Here is a 20,466-nt window from a genome sequence, read left to right on the forward strand (position 1 = left end):
CCAATGCAGTGCTGGGGATGCACGAAACGTTAAACCAAGATCCCAGCCGCCTCTTCAGTCGGACATTAAAGATCCTGTGGCCTTATTTGGAAAGTGAACAGAGTTTCTCGTGCTGGTGTCCTGAGAATCCCAATATAAATGGCTGTTTAGGGGACATTGCTGGGTGCAAATTGACTGTCATGTTTGCCTATAAAACACAGTCAATACACATAACCGTAAAATCCAGTGAAGCGCTTTCAGATGTCCTCCTGACATGAAGGCGCTATAGCAAATGCAGTGATTATGGTTCGCGCGTTGCAATTAAGAGTTTTTAATTGAATGGCGTTTTTAACCTGATGATCTAATTAGACCAAAGAAATGGTTTGACACCAGGTCAGAACGTGTTCCTTCACGCAGAGGGTTGGGAGCTGTGAGAACGTGGGCTACACTGCCCTCAGGCGGCTGCTGATTTCTCAAACATATGGAAATGTAATACATTTGTTTACAGTCGAGTTGATGAATGGGCAAAAAAAAGTGGCCCTCGAGACCAGTAAACACCGCAGGAACTGCCAACATTAGGACACTTTGGGGTCGACGCTCGCAGAAAGGCCAAGATCGTGGCCCACTCCATCGGCTTCCAAACTGTTTCTCTCGTGTCCTTACGTTCGCCACCAAAGGCTTTGGTGACTGACCTCCATTTGCTGCGGTGCCCGATGCTGAGTGTGATCATCTGCTGCCCACTTCTGGGCGCTGGAGGTATTGCAACAACAACAACAACAACTTGCATTTATTTTGCGCCCTTTGTGCGGGGGCAACGTCCCGAGCTTTTGACAGTGGCAAAGTGGTGGGGGCGGGGGGGCGAGGTGAGGGGGTATGAGTGGGGTATGTGAGGGGAGTGTGAAGGGGGGGTGTGGGGGGGGGTGAGGTGTGTGTGGGGGTTGTGTGAGGGAGGAGGTGGGGGGGATGTGAGGGGTGTGTGGGGGTGAGGTGTGTGTGTGGGGGTGTGTGGGGGAGTGAGGTGTGTGTGGGGGGGAGGGGGTGTGGGGGGTGAGGTGTGTGTGTGAGGGAGGGGGTGTGGGGGGTGAGGTGTGTGTGGGGGTGTGTGGGTGTGTGTGGGGGTGAGGTGTGTGTGTGAGGGTGTGTGGGGGTGTGTGAGGGGAGGGGGTATGGGGGGGTGAGGTGTGTGTGTGGGGGTGTGTGTGGGGGTGAGGTGTGGGGGTGAGGTGTGGGGGTGGGTGTGTGTGGGGGTGTGTGAGGGGGTGAGGTGTGTGTGTGAGGGTGTGTGGTGTGTGTGAGGGGGTGAGGTGTGTGTGTGGGGGTGTGTGGGGGTGAGGTGTGTGTGTGGGGGTGTGTGTGGGGGTGAGGTGTGGGGGTGTGTGTGTGGGGGTGTGTGGGGGTGAGGTGTGTGTGTGAGGGAGGGGGTGTGGGGGTGTGTGGGGGTGAGGTGTGTGTGTGGGGGAGGGTGTGTGGGGGTGTGTGGGGGTGAGGTGTGTGTGGGGGTGTGTGTGGGGGTGTGTGGGGGTGAGGTGTGTGTGTGAGGGGAGAGGGGGTGAGGGGAGGGGGAGTGGGGGTGAGGGGAGGGGGCGGTGTAGAGAGAGAAGAGCTCAGTACGTTTCGAGATGAGCGCGTTTGGCGCTGAGGAGGAATGTGTTGTCCCGTCGCGGGCGCCGTACGGACCGCCCCCCCTCCCCCCGCGCGCGCGCGCCCGAGGCTCCGGTCACCAGAGAGGAGGAGAAGAGACTCAGCGCCGCCGCCGCTCTCCCTCCGCCATCACCGCCACCACCGACACCACCACCACCGACACCACCACCACCGACACCATCACCGGGGCCTCACTGACACTGGTCGGTGAGAGAGAGAGAGAGAGAGTTCGGGGCTCCATTCCCGGTGAAAGCGCTCCGAGACGCCACGTCGGGGAAAGCGCGCGGAGGAGGTCTGAGTGGTTGTTGTTGTTGTTGTTGTGGGGGAGGGTGAGGGGAGGGGGGGGGAGGGGGGGGGGAGGGGGAGGGGGAGGGGGGGGGAGGAGGAGGAGGAGGGGGAGGGGGGGAGGAGGGGCTCCATAGTAATAATAATAATAATAATAGTTCACAATAATCCTCGGGTTTGATACGGCGCCGCTCTCAGGATCCACAGCGCTGTGAAAAGTCAACTGATTTGTGGGCGAAACGCGGCGGCGGCGGAGCCTCTGACACTGAACTCACAACCCCCGGACACCGTGTACTCACTCTCACACTCACTCACTCTCTCACACTCACTCTCTCTCACACTCACTCTCTCACACTCACTCACTCTCACACTCGCTCTCTCACACTCACTCTCTCACTCTCACACTCGCTCTCACTCTCACACTCTCTCACACTCACTCTCTCACACTCGCTCTCTCACACTCACTCTCACACTCGCTCTCACACTCACTCTCTCACTCGCTCTCTCTCACACTCGCTCTCTCACACTCACTCTCACACTCACTCTCACACTCTCTCACACTCACTCACACTCGCTCTCTCACACTCACTCTCACACTCGCTCTCTCACTCGCTCTCACACTCGCTCTCTCTCACTCTCACTCACTCTCTCACACTCACACTCGCTCTCACACTCGCTCTCTCACACTCACTCTCACACTCTCTCACACTCACTCTCACACTCTCACACTCACTCTCTCACACTCACTCTCACACTCGCTCTCTCACACTCACTCTCTCACACTCACTCTCTCACTCGCTCTCACACTCGCTCTCTCACACTCGCTCTCACTCTCTCACACTAACACTCGCTCTCACACTCGCTCTCTCACACTCACTCTCACACTCTCTCACACTCACTCTCACACTCTCTCACACTCACTCTCACACTCTCTCACACTCGCTCTCGCACTCACTCGCACTCACTCTCGCACTCACTCTCTCACTCTCACACTCACTCTCTCACACTCAATCGCTCTCACTCACTCACTCTCTCTCACACTCACTCTTCACACTCGCACTCACTCACTCGCACTCACTCTCTCACACTCACACACTCACTCTCACACACACTTACTCTCACTCAATCACACTCACACTCAATCACTCACACTCTCTCACTCAATCACTCACACTCTCACTCACTCACTCTCACAGACACTCGCACTCACTCTCTCAAACTCTTACTCAATCACTCGCTCACTCATTCAATCACACTCTCACTCAATCACACTCGCACTCTCAATCATTCACTCTCACACTCACTCGCTCTCTCACACTCACACTCACTCACTCTCATTCAATCACACTCGCTCTCACACTCACTCTCACACACACTCTCGCACTCACTCTCTCACACTCTTACTCTCAATCACTCACTCACTCAATCACACTCACTCTCATACTCACACACTCGCACTCTCAATCACTCACTCTCACATTCACTCGCTCTCTCACTCATTCTCTCACACTCTCACTCAATCATACTCACACTCTCTCACTCAATCACACTCTCACTCAATCACACTCACTCTCTCACTCAATCACACACTCACACTCGCACTCACTCACACTCTTACTCTCAATCACTCACTTTCACTTAATCACACTAACTCAATCACACTCACTCTCATACTCACTCACACACTCGCACTCTCAATCACTCACTCTCTCACACTCACTCACACTCACTCAATCACACTCTCAGTCACTCACTCTCACTCGCACTCTCAATCATTCACTCTCACACTCACTCGCTCTCACTCTCACACTCACTCACTCACACACACTCTCACACGGCGCTTTCTCTCACGCCTTTGAGACGGCTCGAAGCGCCTCACGGGATATTACCGTCAAAAGCTGTGCATTTCGGTCCGTGTCTCTCGCCCCCACGGCGGCTCCTCGCGCCACGTAACAGCCGTGGATCATAGTGACCGCGTTATTTATTATTATTATTATTTTAAATTTATTTCAAAGGGATTATTTAACCCCCCCACCTCCACCCCATTGACCGCCGCCCCCACCGCCGCCGGGGAAAAGCGATCCGCCAGTCGACTGGAAAGCGGGTTCCCACCGACTGCTTACGTTACTGAACTGATTTAAGTGAACAGAGGGCGAGTGGAGTAAGGAGTTGAATTGGGTTGAATGGAATTGAACTGAGGAATTGAACCCAGGTCCACTCGGTCTTAACCACTGAGCTACAGGATTGTACAGCTCCTTATCACATTCATTGAGGTGCATCGTTCATGGTAAAGTGCAGTATTTTGTGGGTTAAACAGTGGTGAAGTGAGAGGCTGATTTTATTTGGGGAGATTGCTGGCCAGGGAGAGAGAAACTCTCCTGTTTTTCGAATAGCGGCACAAGATCTTTTAACCTCCATCTGAGCAGTCAGTCGAGACCTCGGTTTAATGTCTCAACTAGTTTAGAATTAATTGGATTTAGCGAATGGTTGGAGCTGGGGAGACCAGCGAGGAGGGCGTTGGAATAGTCCAACCGGGAAGTGACAAAGGTGTGGACGAGGGTTTTGGCTGCGTTGGTTGTCAGGTACAGACGGAGGCAGACAAGAGGTCCTGGGCTCGATTCCCACGCAGGGTGAAACATTGCAGTAAGTTTCTTTACTCCACACGCCTCTGTTTACCCAGCAGTAATTAGACACCCAGTTGTTAATCAATTGGCGGATCCCTTTTCCGGAGGTAATAATCCCTTTTTAAAAAGAATAATTTGGTCACTCAATCCATGACTGTTTGTGGGACGCTGCTGTGCGCAATTGGCTGCTGCGTTTCGCCCACAAAAATATCCAGTCACTACACTTTACAGTATATTCTGTGAAGTGCTTTGAGACGTCTCAAAGACGTGATACGGCACTATATCAAATGAAAGGTTTATTATTATCATTATCTTTATTCTCTTGGCCCTGGCAGAACCCTTGTAACGACTTGACTAGCTCCCGTTCGCTGTGTGCTGACTGAGAGCGATGGAGATGAAAGGGATTCAGCAGGCGGTGGCAGGAGCCCGAATGGCCTACAGAACGGGCCGGACGAGGCCTCTAGCGTTCCGTGTGAAGCAGCTGAAGGCTCTGCAGAAAATGCTCACTGAGAACGAGGATAAAATCTTCCAGGCTCTCAAGAAGGATTTGCATAAGGTTTGAACGCACAACTCATTGGCGAGGCACATAGAGCTCATAGAATTATACAGCATAGAAGGAGGCCATTTGGCCCATGGTGTCTGTGCTGGCTCTTTGAAAGGAGCTGCACAAATCAATCCCACTCCCCTGCGCTCTCCCTATAGCCCTGCAAACTTGTCCTCCCCAAATCATTATCTACTCTCTTAAAAGTTGTTATTGAATCGGCTTCCATCACCCTTTCAGGCAATGCATTCCAGATCCGAACAACTCGTGTGAAAAAATTTCTCCTCACCTCCCCTTTGTTTCTTTTAACAACTATTTTAAATCGGTGTCCTCAGGTTACCCACCCACCCGCCAGTGGAAATAGTTTCTCCTTGTTTACCCTATCGAATCCCCTCATAATTTTGAAAACTTCTATTAAGTCTCCTCTGGTCCAAGGAGAATAATCCCAGCTTCTCCAGCCTCTCCTTATAACTGAAGTCCCTCATTCCTGGTACTATCCTGGTCAATCTCCATACCACTCTCCAATGCCTTGACATCCTTCTTAAATTGTGGTGCCCAGAACTGAACACAATCTCTAGCTGAGGCCTGAGCAGTGTTTTATAAAGGTTCATCATAACTTCCTGACTTTTGTATTCTGTACCCCTATTTATAAAGCCTAGTATCCTGTATGCTTTTTTAACAGCTTTATCTACCTGTCCTGCCACCTTCAAAGATTTATTTATATGAACCCTCAGATCTCTCTGTTCCTTCACCTCCTTTAAGATTGTACCATCAGCTTATATTGCCTCTCCTCATTCTTACTCCCAATACGCATCACTTTGCATTTCTCCACATTAAATTTCATCTGCCACGTGTCTGACCATTTTACCAGTCTGTCTATGTGGAGTCCTGTAGCTCAGTGGTTAGAGCACTCGCTTTGCAAGCGAGAGACTTGAGTTCAATTCCAGGCAGAGGGCGAAACCTTGGGCAAGTTTCCTTACTCCACACACTTAATAATAATCCCTCCAAAAAAACAATAATAAATTGGTCATTTTCAATCTACGACTGTTTGTGGGACATTGCTGTGCACAATTGGCTGCCGCCTTCGCCCACAAATATACAGTCAATTCACTTTACAGTGAATGCTGTGAAGCGCTTTGGGACGTCCTCCCGACGTGAAAAGCGCTATATAAAATGCAAGGATTATTATTATGTCTATTTGCAGTCTACTACTATCCTCCTCACTGTTTATTACATTTCCTATCTTAGTATCAACTGCAAATTTGGAAACTGTCCCCAGTCCAGGTCATTCATATAGATCAAAAACAGCAGTGGTCCCAATACTGACCTCTGAGGGACACCACTGCAAACTTCCCTCCAGTCAGAAAANCAACCGTTCACCACCACTCTCTGCTCTCTGTCTCCCTGCGAGTTCTGTATCCACTGCCACTGTTCCTTTTATTCCGTGGGCTTCTATTTTGCTCACAAGTCACTTATGTGGCACTTTATCAAACACCTTTTGAAAATCCATATAAACTACATCAACTGCATTCTACCTTCATCCACCCTCTCCCTTACTTCATCAAAAAACTCTTATCAGGTTTGTTAAACATAATTTGCCTTTAACAAATCCATGTTGGCTGTTGTTTATATTTCTATCATATATATTCTATCTGCCCATATATTTCTAAGTGAAAATTAATTTGTCCCGGATTATAGTCTCTAGAAGTTTCTCCACTACTGACGTTTGGCTTACTGGTCTGTAGTTCCCGGTTTATCCTTCTCCCCCTTTTTGTACAGGGGAGTAACATTTAAAACCCTCCAGTCTTCTGGCACCACCCGGTGTCCAAGGAGGATTGAAAGATTGTGGCCAGAGCCACCGTTATTTCCACCCTCACTTCCCTCAGTAACCCAGGATGCATCCCGTCTGGATTGGCTGATGTTTGATAAAAGCTGAGCTAGGCAGACCCAGGGCAGGTTGTGTGTTGCACGGGGTGTGGGTGAAGAGAGCTATATTTAAGATTCTGCCTCGGGCTGTGTGGTTTACCTGTAGCTGAGTTACCACAGAAACCATTCCTCAATCTGGAGTGGCTACGGATAGTGTTGCTTCCAGAAATGAGTTTTGAATCATTTTGCAGATACTTGTTCAACTTTTGCCAACCGTATCAGTAATTGGTTCCCGTCCCTCAGCGGGCTGCGCTGTTCTAATTACTGTCCGTGAATCATTTTATACATGGTTTGAATTCACCTTTTTTTCTTTGTAAAAACAAATGATGAAATGTGGCTTTGAGGCTTATCCTAGTGCAGGCAACAGGAGTGCAGTTCATTAACACAGGTTGATTGAGGACAGGACACTGAAACTCATTTCTTTTTAAAAATAGCTCGATGCTGTGATAGGAAAAGGGTACAGTAGTTGTTCAAATTGGTCAACTTCATCCAAATCAATCTAGTAAACATGTGAAGCCTTTTTTCTCAGTGTCATTTGCGACTCGTGTGTTTGCCCAGCTTTTATCCGCTGGATCTTTTGGCTGCTGATCAGGAGTGTCTGTCAATGAATGATACACTAAGTTGGATAATAAGTAATAATAATCTATGCATGTCTTTGAGACATCTCAAAGTGCTTCACAGAAGTGACTTGACCGTGTGTTTTGTGGGCAAAACACAGCAACAGATTGCACACGGCAGCGTCCCACAAACAGTCATGAATTGAGTGACCAAATTATTATTATTTTTTTGTAGGGATTATTACCCCTGGATACAGGCAGTGGGGGATTGGTGGTGCTTTCCCAGGATTGCTGAGGTCTTATTTGCTCTACAGCGGGGTAGCAGTGGGGGCTCGGGGTAGGAGTGGGGGCTCGGGGTAGGAGTGGGGGCTCGGGGTAGGAGTGGGGGCTCAGGATAGGATTGGGGGCTCGGGGTAGGGGTGTCTTGGCAGAATCTGAGTTTGAAAAGTGCTCCATTTCCCAGTGTTCAACATTCCAGTGATTGAGCAGAGCCAGAGTCCATATGCAGCCTTGATTGTAATAATTGGATTGTGCAACTTGCACCAGGGAGATAAGGTGATCTGAGAGGGAGTGAACCTTTGACCATACTGGGGTTTACACTAACGTGCAGCAGGATTGATTCTTTTCAAAGAGCCGGCACAGACATGATGGGCCGAATGTGCTGTATGATTCTATTTGCTAATAGCAAATACTGTTCTGATGGTAGCTAGACCTGCTAGGCCGCGCGGACTTGTGGGATCCTTTCTTTGACGTAATGTCTAGCAGCTAGTCGTTGGAATTCAACATCTGCAAAACTTTATGTCAGATCCAATGAATCCCCACTGCTCCCCCAACGCCAAGTTTTACCCGCAAGATATACAGTCAATTCACTTTACAGTATATTCGGTAAAGCGCCTTGAGACGTCTCGAAGACGTGATAAGGCGCTATATCAAATGCAAGGATTATTATTATTATGCTTGCAGAACCTGAGATTGGGGACGTAGGTGCTAACGCAGGTCCTGGTGCGCTAGCTTCAGCTTTCACTCCGACACTGTGCTCTGTGCCACCCTCTGTTTCCAAAGCACATCTCAATTCTTTCTCGCATTGATTCTGTAGAGTCAGTTTGACGTGGCCATTTTTGAAGTGGTTGGCCTCCAGAACGAGATCACACTGGCTCTGAACAAACTGCCCGACTGGACTGCCCCCGAGTTCGTCTCAAAGAACATGCTCACCATAATGGATGAAGTTTACATCCACAGAGAACCTCTGGGTGTAGTCCTGATCATGGGGGCCTGGAACTACCCACTAGCTCTTGTAATCCAGCCACTAATTGGGGCAATTGCAGCAGGTAACTTGCACTTGTTTGTTTCAATTAAAAGAAATCGGAATTCATAATTCTCGAGTTATTTTTCAAAATGTCAAAATCGAGGGTTATTGTTGATGTGTTTGGATCACTGCTTCACATTCCCCCCCCCCCCCACCTTACAAATCGTTCCTCTGTGTTTTTTTGTGGGTGTCAGTCTCTCGCTTTGCTTTCTCTTGCATTTGATATTTGATTTCATGAAAATAATAATAATGTGCAATTGGCTTCCGTGTTTCGCTCACTGAAAAAGATAAATCCGCTTTACAACAACAACAACAAAATTACATATATAGAGCGCCTTTCACGTCGGGAGGACATCCCAAAGCGCTGACCAGTCAGGCGTCGGGACCCAAGCATGGGGTAGGGGTGTTATAGGGTTGAGGGAAGACAGAAAGGTGGGAGGGCGACCAAAGGCACGATCAAAGAGAAAGATCTTGAGACCGGCCTTGAAGGAGGCAACGGAGGAAGCGAAGGGACCGTGGATGGAGTTCCAGAGTGTGGGGGCAGAGAAGCTGAAAGCCCAGCCACCGATGGAAGGGCGGGTCGGGTGGGAGACATGGAGCAGCAGGGAGTCCGCTGAACGGAGGGAGCGGGCAGATTGCTAGGGAGTCAGCAGGTCAGAGAGGTAGGAGGGGGCAAGGCCATAGATGGCCTTGAAAGTGAAGATGAGTATCTTGAACTCGATCCTCTGAGGGATGGGGAGCCAGTGGCATCGGGCGAGGGTGGGAGTGATGGGGTCACGGAGCCTGGTGCGCGAGAGTACATGAGCTGCAGAATTTTGGATGATCTGCAGCTTTGAAGGGAAGAGTTGGGAAGGCTGATAAGGAGGGAGTTTCCGTAATCGAGCCTTGATGTGACGAATGCATGGATAAAGGTTTCGGCAGCCTGAGGGGTGAGGCAGTGGCGGAGTCTGGAAATATTGCGGAGGTGGCGGGAGGCAGTGCCGGTCATGGCGCGGATGTGGGGGAGACAGGACAGTTCAGGGTCAAACATGATACCCAGGTTCCTGACTGGTTTAGTGAGATTGAGTGTGCAGCCGTGGAGGCCAATGCTGCCAGCGCTGAGGTGCGGAGGCACTGGCACGAGCCAATCAGGAGGGCCTCGGTCTTGCTGACGTTGAGTTGGAGAAAGTTGTCCCTCGTCCAGGACTTGATGTCGGACAGGCCGCCAGTAGTCCTGGAGTTGAGGATGGAGGCAGAGAGATAAGAGTTGGGTGTCATCCGCATGCATGTGGAAATTTACCCGATGTCTGTGGCTGATGTCACTAAGGGGAAGCATGTAGAGGGTGAAGAGGAGGGGACCGAGGACAGAGCTCTGAGGAACACCGCACAAGACGGTGCGGGGGCTGGAGGCGAGGTCATTTGCCACGCCTAAATGGTGTGAAAGGTAGGACCTGAACCAGTCAAGGGCAGAACTTTGAAGGTTGAGGTGAGAGGAGAGTATAGACATGATAAGGCGCAAGGATTATTATTATTATTTTTCCTTCTGCTTTGTTTCCTGAAGGAAAAGGGAATTTGTGGTACCTATGGTACGGTTGGCCTTTTGCTAAACATTCTGATTCTTTTACCAGGAAACGCTGTGGTCATCAAGCCTTCGGAAGTGAGCGAGAACATGGCTCAACTGCTGCAGAAATTGCTGCCTCAGTACTTGGACAAGGTGACTCCATGTTGCAGGGATGGGATTTCTAACCTGGCATTAAAACTACTTGAATTGGGTTAGAAGGACAACTCTTTCAGCATTGTGAGCCCCACTCTTAACTTCACAATAAGTTGTGTTCCGAGAGTAAAATCCCTCCCCTCGCATCCCCCCAACACCTCCATCCGTGACTCTGGCTTCTTCATCTTTATCCCTTCCTGAAGGCAGTAGCTTCTGTGGCCAGTTGCCCTTTGATATCTTGCCCAAGTTCCATGGGCTCCAATTCCCCTCCAGTGCTTCACCAAAGCAGCTGTTCTTCACGTGTCAGCCACTGTTAGTTGGTCTTTATCTTTTCATGATTTACTCCAAATTGAAAACATTTTTTTCCCCATTGTTTAGGCATAAAATCATAGAATCTTACAGCACAGAAGGAGGCCATTCGGCCCATTGTGCCTGTGCTGGCTCTTTGAAAGAGCTACCAACTAGTCCCACTCCCCCCGCTCTTATCCCATAGCCACTATGCACCGAAAATCTGGAAAACTCTTCTTCTATCCTTCTGTCTTGCCCCTTCCTTCAGGTCGCGCCTGAAGATCTTCCTATTCGACCATGCCTACAGTCACCTCCCCCTCTCCCCCCGGTTCGGTGTCGTGCTCCGCCAATGTCAAGCACTCTGGGAGACCTGCCCTGCGTGACGGGCACTATATAAATGCAAGTTGTTGTTGCCCTACAAATTTTTTCCTTTTCAAGTACATGTCCAATTCCCTTTTGAAAGCTATCGAATCTGCTTCCTCCACTCTTCCACCATATTTGGGATTTTTTATACACATATATTTATGTATAATATAATGTATAGTATATATATATACATAATTTTTTTACTGTATTATTAGGGAAGGCAGAAGTGTGCCTGACAGTGGCTAAGCAGTTAGGGTTATTGAAGTGTAAAATGTGCTTCCTCGTCCAGGAGTTGTACCCTGTGGTGAACGGAGCGGTGCCAGAGACCACGGAGCTACTGAAGCTTCAGTTCGATCACATCCTGTTCACGGGCAGCTCCAGCGTTGGTAAAATTGTCATGGAAGCGGCCGCCAAACACCTGACCCCAGTGACCCTGGAGCTCGGAGGCAAAAGTCCCTGTTACATCAATAAGAACTGCAATCTGGACGTTGCCTGCAGGTTGGTGTAGAGACAGCGCGGCTCAGCTGATTAGCTTTGCTCTTCTACGAGATTGGCTGGAGTGGGATATGGAGGATGTCCCACTCCAGGGAGAGGGTGTGACCGGGAGAAGGAGGGGGGGTGACCGGGAGAGGGAGAGGGGTGACCGGGAGAAGGAGGGGGGGTGACCGGGAGAGGGAGAGGGTGTGACCGGGAGAGGGAGAGGGTGTTACCCGTGAGAGGGAGAGGGCGTGACCGGGAGAGGGAGAGGGTGTGACCGGGAGAGGGAGAGGGCGTGACCGGGAGAGGGAGAGGGTGTGACCGGAAGAGGGAGAGGGTGTGACCGGGAGAGGGCGAGGGTGTGACTGGGAGAGGGAGGGGGGTAACGGAGGGGGCTGACTGACTGGGAGAGAGTTTGTGCACTGCAGTGTCCCACAGACAATCATGAAGTAAATGTCTAACTTTATTTGGGGGATTTTTGACCAGGACATTTTGTGTGTTGTGTGTGTCTGGTTCAAACACAGTTATTCTGACTTGGCTATCTGTTTGTCCTAGGCGTATAGCATGGGCTCGCTATGTAAACTGTGGTCAGACTTGCATTGCTCCAGACTATATCCTCTGTGATGAGGGGATCCACGATAAAGTAGTGCAGAAGCTCATTGAATCCATTAAAGTGAGTGGGTTTCTATTACATTGCCTGAAGAAGCCCAGAGGCTGAGAGAGCTATGTATGTGAGAGCTACATATTCTATGTATGTGAGGTTTAAAACCCAGGCACGAAATCGCCCTGATACTCATAGAAACGCCAAATCATAGAATCTCACAGCACAGAAGGAGGCCATTCGGCGAATTGTGCCTGTACTGGCAAGAGCTACCCAATCAGTCCCACTCCCCCGCTCTTTCCCCATACTCTGTGAATGTTGTTTCTTAAATGAGATTTCTTCTGTACAGAGGAATCCAGATGCCTCCCTTTATATAGAGTAGACTGTACAGTTAATGTAGCCTCTGGTACATTGTATGTAATTCGTGGCCTGACTGTCAGTTGCTGGTCAGCCACAGTCTTCCCCCAGTTAATATTTGGCTTGATCCATTGCAGATGTTCTACGGTGATGATCCCCAGACATCCCCCGACTATGGTCGCATTGTGAACAGGCACCATCTGAGTCGGCTGCTGTCACTGCTGGAGGGGCTGAAAGTGACGCATGGAGGAGACTACAACACACAGCAACTGTACCTAGGTGGTTATTGAGTCCGCGGGTGGGAATCACCGTCGGGAATCCCTTCTGGTCTGACAGAACGGCTGGATAATTAGAGAGGGCACGGGGCTTTGTGGGTGCAAGTGTTCCCTGGACATCAGGCTGCTCCCCTTCACGCCAGGCTCCTCAAGCTCCTCCTGTCCCCTTCCTCCCCCACCACACCTGGAGCAGTGAATAAGGCTTCTTCCCGCCCTCCCGCCCCGGCAAAAACTGTGGTTTGTCCAACTCCTGCACTAAAACCAACTTGCCAACTAATACCCAGTCATCACATTTCACAGTAAAATCCTGTGAAGAGCTTTAAGACTTCTCGAGGACATGATAAGGCACTGTTATCAAATTCAAGGATTATTTATTGCATTGTAATCACCCGCTATTCCTCATGTAAATGTTTATTACGTCAGATCATTTATAATATACAAAAATGAAAAAGTCGTTGCTGTTTCCGCTCCTTCAACTCAGGCCAGCTGGTCCTCCTCTGTCCCACTGTCGACAGCTGAGTTTTCACTGGCCCCTTGAAATCCCTTTACCTTGCATTCTCTCTCCATGCATTCAACTGGCGTCCACCTGAAAAGTATATCTCTTGAGTGTGCCTTCAATGTCCTCAGCCCCCTCCCCCACTTTTACTCAAATTGCTCTGATCAGGGCAACATAGGTTTAAGATAATTGGCAAAAGAACCAGAGGGGAAGTGAGGAGACTTTTTTTAGTGAGTTGTTATAGTCTGGAAAACACTGCCTGAGAGGGCGGTGGAAGCAGATTCAACAACAACTTTCAAAAGGGAATTGGATTGGTACTTGAAAAAGAAATATTTGTAAGGATATGGGGAAAATCCGGGGGAGTGGGACTGATTGGGTAGCTCTTCCAAAGAGCTGGCACAGGCAAGATGGGCCGAATGGCCTCCTTCTGTGTTGTAATATTCTGTGATTCCATGAAAAGGGTCAGCATCTCGTTGATATTCTCTTAGCGCCCACGATTGTGGCTAACGTGGATCCCAACGCCAAGGTGATGCAGGAGGAGATCTTCGGCCCAGTGTTGCCGATCGTCCCCGTTGCCGGTGCAGAGGATGCCATTAACTTCATCAACAACCGGGATAAGCCCCTGGCTCTCTACATCTTCACCAATGACAAAAAGGTGAGGACCCTGGCCAGGATCGCTGTGCATGTCCGCTTCAGCCAGCCGCTGAGCTGCCCGGAGTAATCGTAACACTGGAACTATTCCTTGTTCTTGCAGCTGATCAACAGAATGATAGCTGAGACCTCCAGTGGAGGCGTCACAGTAAACGACTGCATGATCCATTACAGCATCAGCTCCCTGCCTTTTGGGGGCATCGGTGAGTTGCTGCCGTCATGATCGTCTGCTTTCAGAGCAACTGGATAAGATAAGATGAAATACGTGGAACACAACTGGTTATCTCAGAAAATACACAGTCACTACGCTTGACAGTATATTCCGGGAAGCACTTTGAGACGTCTCGAAGACGTGATAAGGCGCTATACCAAATGCAAGGATTATTTTAACAACTTGCATTTATATAGCTCCCTTTCACGCAGGGCAGCGTGTCAGAGCGCTTGACAGTGAGTCTGACACCGAGCCTGGGGAGGGAGGAGGTGACCGTAAGCATGGTCGAAGAGGAAGGTCTTCAGTTGTGATCTAAAAGAGGGAAAGGAGAGGGCAAGGCAGAGAGATTGAGAGAGAGAGAGTTCCAAATCTTCGGGGTGTAGTGGCTGGAAGTCCAGCAGCTGATGATGAGTGGGTGGGACGATGGACAAGCAGGAGTTCAAGCCAGACGAGTGGATAGTTGAGTGGAGCGAAAAGAGGTCAGAAAGGTAGGGAGGTGCCAGGCCGTGGAGGGATTTGTAGACAAGTCAGGATATATACAACGCCCTTTGTGCGCTTATAACGTCTCGGAGCACTGCAAAAAAAAAAAAGATGAAGGGGGTAAAGGCAGCTGAGGCTTTACATCACGCTGGTGCTGAAGAATTCTATGACTGAGTTCATCCCCGTTTTCAGGTAAAAGTGGTATCGGAGCGTACCACGGAAAATTCACCTTCGAAACGTTTAGCCACCGTCGAGCTTGTGTGATCAAGTCCTTCAGGATGGAGTCGCTGAACAGTGTTCGTTACCCACCTGCCACCGAGTCCAAGCTGAAGTGGACCCGCTGGCTGCTGATGAAGTCTCATGGGAGCAGCAGAATGAAGCAGATGATGATCGGTTTGCTGGGGGTGCTGATTGCTATGGCGCTGAAGGTAAACAACAAGTACTTGCATTTATATAGCGCTACTCACCCAGGGTAGCGTCCCAGAGCGCTAGAGTTTCATCGCAGAGTGAATGTTCTTTTGTAGGGAAAATCGAGCAGCTGAAATCAACCTGTGGTTAACTGTTAATCATTTGCTTGTGTTTAATGTTGAAAATTGTCTTAGAAAATTGGTAAAGCAATGGAAACCCTTGATTCACTACACACGTTTGGGTCAAACTCATGGTTCATGGGACATCTCAATTCATGAGACCTTTTCTGTTGTCTTTGACCACACCCACCCCCTCCTCCCTTCACCTCTCCCCTTCCATGGGCGAGGCTGGCAGGAGGACACGCAAGCCACTTTATAATCTCCTCAAATGTCTTTTTCTCAAATGACCTTGCTCAGCTCATAGTTACTTGGGGCTTCATTACAATTTTTTTTCTTTCAGTTTTATTTTCTGTGAAGCCTGAGGGGCAGCCTGACCGAGAAGAAGCCTGCATCGCAACTCACCTGATCACCCAGTGACTGGGGTTAGGAGAGAGCAGAGAATAACCTGTGATATGATTTGTGACTAAAAGCTTCTATTGCTGCAAATAATCACCTTATTTTCTAACATTAAGTGCATTGAAACCTCTCCCTGATGGGGGGGGGGGGTGGGGGGCGGTGATGCACTAGCTCTTACTAAAATGTAGGTGGGTATCACTTAATCCCAAGCTTCACTGTTGTAACCAGGTGGGGTAGATTTTATCTAATGTATGCTGTGTGATTTGCTACTGAGCTGAGCGTAATGTTGGGTCTGTGTGAATGGGCGGTGGTGATGGTTGTATTGCTGAGAATAGGATTGTGATTCAAGATGAATTAATTAATTGTACAATGACCACTTTCAAATAACAGTTGCCAAATGATGTAGATTTTGAAGAATGATAGTGGGAGTTTGTTGTAAGTTTTAGAGTTGCTCACAATGTAATAATACGGGACTGACTGTCAGCACTTTATTCAATCAAAGCAACAACAATAAGCTGTTTTACTGTAAAGCAGCCTAGTGTAGTGGGTAGAGTGCTCACCTCGCAAGCAAGAGGACCCAGGTTTGATTCCCGGGCAGGGCGACACCTTAGGCAAGTTTCCTTGCTCCACACACCGTTGTTGTTCCTACTTAGCAGTAAGTAGGACTTTTCCAGGATGAAAACCTCTTCCAAAAAAAATAATTTGGTCACTCAATCCATCACTATTCGTGGGACACTGCTGTCATTAGCTGCTGCGTTTTATACAATCAGTTCACTTAAGGTATATTCTGTGAAGCGCTTTGAGACATCTCAATGACTTGATAAGGTGCTCTATCAATTGCAAGGATTATTTTTATTGTTATTATTACAGCCAGGATGCAAAGTCTGAATACAAGGATGACCAAGTCGTTCCTCTGAGAAAGATGGTGACCGCTTAAGAGTATTTTGATCATGTTTTGACCTGGAAGTTCTTTCTCTTTCAGTGGCAGCATCTTGCTCTCCTACCGATGTATTGCGTTCAGCACTTTTATACTATATTCTCACCCGACCAGGTGCTTTTTTCATAGAAACTGCTCATCACCATTTCTTGCCAGTTCTTTTTATCTCTGTTTTACCTTTTAACGCCCTTGTGTTACTTCAGACCTCATCAAGCATCAATGTTTTTACATCCCCTTAACAAAGATCCCTTTTTCATCCTGCCTCGAGGAGCCATCTCTGTCTGGCACAATAACATTCTTCTTTCTCAAGGCTGAAAAACACGTAGGGTGAAGAATAACTCCTGCAAAGTCTCTCTCTCAGTTCTTTATCACAAATACCCAGCTTGCTGGAGGTCACTGGCTGCTTGAGATGAGGAGGGGAGTGGTTGCAGTTGTACCTTTTTGTCAGGATGCACAAAGCACACCTCGTGGGGAGCAAGATCTTGATTTCACCCCCAATAATAAATTATATTTTGTACTTGTGACACATTGTGGTTGAGGGAGAGCGGGTGGGGGGGTATTGCTAAATGCCTGCAGAGCTGGGGCTGAATGCTCCTGGAACGTGGGGGTTGGGGGGAGGATGGGGCAGAGGGAGTTCTGAATGCACAGTGTTGGGCTGGTTTTAATCACGTGCACTGTTACATAGTCAAAAGCAATGTCTGCGCAATTGATCAACCTGCTGCTCAGTTTTGCTTGCATAATCTCCCTGCAATCTTGTCCCTCCCTGACTGCAAACTTGGAGTTTGAACATGTTATAATAATAATCCTTGCGTTTGATATAGCGCTTTTCACATCTTCTCGACGTCTCAAAGCGCTTCACGGAATATACTGCACAGTGAATTGACTGTGTATTTTGTGGGCGAAATGCGGCAGCCAATTGTGCACAGCAATGTCCCACAAACAGTCGTGGATTGAAAATGACCAATTTATTATTGTTTTGTTTTGGAGGGATTATTATTAGGCTCTGTGTGGAGTAAGGAAACTTGCCAAGGTTTCGCCCTCTGCCTGGAATTGAACCCAGGTGTCTCGCTTGCAAGGCAAGTGCTCTAACCATTGAGCTACGTTCTGAAAGCAAACCAAGTGGATTCAGTTGGAAATCCTCGGTGTGGCGTTGACCGATGGTGATATAATCTGGGAATCCAATCTGCCGAATATCCACGCTCTGTAGACGCTGTAATCTTTTTTGATTCTGGCCGCAGCACGGTACAGGAACCTGAAACTCTGGTTCCAGCCAACATCACGCCAGCTTCCTGCCAAAGCAAAACCTGTCTGGGCCACCCTCCCCACCCTCCACCTTTCCTGATCCCCCCCAGCTCGGGTCCGAAAATCCCTGACTGTCCAGCTCCTTGGGCCATCTTTTCGACGTGAAGTGTAATGTGTTGTTGTTCATCCACATTGTCAGCGATTGATATGAATGCACAAGGTTCCCGCTTCGTGGGATTGCAATAACAGCAACAACAAGAAGGTTTCATTTATAGAGCGCCTTTCACGTCGGGAGGACGTCCCAAGGCGCTGGACACTTGGGTCAGGACCCGAGCAGGGGGGAAATGGTCAGGGTGAGGGGAGGGAGCGAGGAGGGGGTAGAGAGTCGAGAGGGGAGCTGAAGGCACGGTCAAAAATAAAACCACGTGTGGAGTGGCTGGCACAAGAGCGCAGCTAACTCGAACCAACGACAGCAACATTGTGGGCGTTTTCCTTCTCTTAAGAGGAACGTAAGGAACCAAATGAAGATCCATAATTTTTGTTGGCAGCGGTGATGAGGTTTGGCCTTTACTGAACATCTGACTGTATTTTTTTTAAAAAAAACTTCACTTCTTAAAAATTCTTTGTCTCGCTTCTTCCACGTGAAAGATGCTAAGTAAATAAATAAATAAATGATTTATCATGAGTTCTGAAAGCTCTTCACAGGATACACTGCAAAGTGAATTGACTGATAGTTTGTGGGCGAAATGTGGCAGCCAATTGCGTTTTAATGATTGTGTTAACGATTGACATTCTCCCGCAATGTTACTCGACACACTCATTGCTGTCAGAGAGTGACTTGGGAACAAATGCTGCTGTGTGGGTTTGCATGTGGGACGTCCTCCCGACGTGAAAGGCGCTGTACAAATGCTGCTGTTTTGTGTGGAATAGTTCTGGAGCAGTTCAACCCACAAGAGACCTACTTCTGAGCCCTTCGTTGCACAGAATCAACACTACGATGTTGTGTAGCACTCTGGGACGTCCTCCCGACGTGAAGGGCGCTACAGAAATGTAATTTTGCACCGTATTGCGATGATCCGTTTTAATGAATCCGGCGTTCTTTTAATATTACTCGCAATTTATGGCTATTCGTAAGGTTTTTCTGTAACCTCGACAATAAACCACATCTGGTCAAACAGTTTCGTACTTGTTTTTCATGTCCTGAATCGGTGCAGAACAGCAGCGCCACACCTCGTGCCGGGGATTAGATTAGTCCCGGGATCCGTTACTGTGAAGCGCTCTGAGACGCCGGCTGGGGTGGAGGGCGCTGTATAAATCCCAAGTTCTTGTTGATTGCCCATTCATCGCTGTACCGAAAATATCCGGATCAACAACTGCAGGCGTCCAAAAGTCACCGCGTTAGTCAGACCACCGTCGCGCACTCCCTCCAAAAGCAGGAGTTTCGTTTCATGTCTCTTTTATCTACATTTCTCCTGATCGTGTCTGTGTCTGTCTGTCTGTGTGTCTGTGTCTCTGTCTGTGTGTCTGTCTGTCTCTGTCTGTCTGTGTGTCTGTGTCTCTGTCTGTGTGTCTGTCTGTCTGTGTATCTCTGTCTGTCTGTCTGTGTCTGTCGCTCTGGTCCGTTCACAGTTTGACGGTTACTTGTTTGGCGATGAGATCGATCCTCGTCTGAGAGGGAATGTGGAAACTGTTCACAGACAAAACTCGAGAAACACTGTCTTTTTCAGAAATAACGCGCACACAACACCCAACAGGGGCTCAGCTCCCGGACTGGGACCCCCCCACTCCCCTCCCCTCGGGGGGTCCCCTCCCCTCCCCTCGGGGGTCCCCCTCCCCTCCCCTCGGGGGGTCCCCTCCCCTCCCTCGGGGGTCCCCCTCCCTCCCCTCGGGGGTCTCCCTCCCTCCCCTCGGGGGGTCCCCCTCCCCTCCCCCCGGGGGGTCCCTCTCCCCTCCCCTCGGGGGTCCCTCTCCCCTCCCCTCGGGGGTCCCCCTCCCCTCCCCTCGGGGGGTCCCCCTCCCCTCCCCTCGGGGGTCCCTCTCCCCTCCCCTCTGGGGGTCCCCCTCCCCTCGGGGGGTCCCCCTCCCCTCGGGGGGTCCCCCTCCCCTCGGGGGGTCCCTCACCCGCTGTTGAGCAAAGAAACCGTTCAGCCGCAGAGAATAAATCCCAATTTAATCCACAGGACAAAAAAGGTCCCATTCATCCGCCAGAGGGAAGAGGAGAGGAGAGAGAGAGGGAGAGGGGGAAGGAGAGGAGAGAGGGAAGAGGAGAGGAGAGAGGGAAGAGGAGAGGAGAGAGAGAGAGGGAAGGAGAGGAGAGAGGGAAGAGGAGAGGAGAGAGAGGGAGAGAGGGAAGAGGAGAGGAGAGAGGGAGGGAGAGGGGGAAGGAGAGGAGAGAGAGGGAAGAGGAGAGGAGAGAGAGAGGGAGAGGGGAGAGGAGAGGAGAGAGAGAGGGAGAGGGGGAAGGAGAGGAGAGAGAGGGAAGAGGAGAGGAGAGAGAGAGGGAGAGGGGGAAGGAGAGGAGAGAGAGGGAAGAGGAGAGGAGAGAGAGAGGGAGGGGGGAAGGAGAGGAGAGAGAGGGAAGAGGAGAGGAGAGAGGGAAGAGAAGAGGAG

The 20,466-nt window shown here is 49.6% G+C and overlaps 1 protein-coding gene across 2 annotated transcripts; it reads left to right on the forward strand.

The window, feature by feature from the left end:
- The first annotated feature begins 304 nt into the window (after positions 1-304).
- LOC103186924 (aldehyde dehydrogenase, dimeric NADP-preferring) lies at positions 305-15,767 on the forward strand. 2 transcript variants are annotated; one of them, XM_007906203.2, is made up of 11 exons: positions 305-735; positions 4,865-5,085; positions 8,650-8,881; positions 10,467-10,552; positions 11,496-11,704; positions 12,239-12,356; positions 12,779-12,920; positions 13,901-14,067; positions 14,167-14,266; positions 14,947-15,182; positions 15,622-15,767. In XM_007906203.2, exons 2-11 carry the CDS (start codon positions 4,918-4,920, stop codon positions 15,634-15,636), a joined length of 1,473 nt encoding a protein of 490 aa, XP_007904394.1. In that variant the 5' UTR covers positions 305-735; positions 4,865-4,917; the 3' UTR covers positions 15,637-15,767. The 2 variants fall into 2 exon arrangements, with proteins under 2 accessions (XP_007904394.1, XP_042194714.1); XM_042338780.1 differs by lacking the exon at positions 305-735 and adding an exon at positions 1,693-1,912.
- The last annotated feature ends 4,699 nt before the right edge of the window (positions 15,768-20,466 follow it).

This window comes from Callorhinchus milii, unplaced genomic scaffold (assembly GCF_018977255.1).
Source record: "Callorhinchus milii isolate IMCB2004 unplaced genomic scaffold, IMCB_Cmil_1.0 Scaffold10, whole genome shotgun sequence".
Taxonomy (NCBI): domain Eukaryota; kingdom Metazoa; phylum Chordata; class Chondrichthyes; order Chimaeriformes; family Callorhinchidae; genus Callorhinchus; species Callorhinchus milii.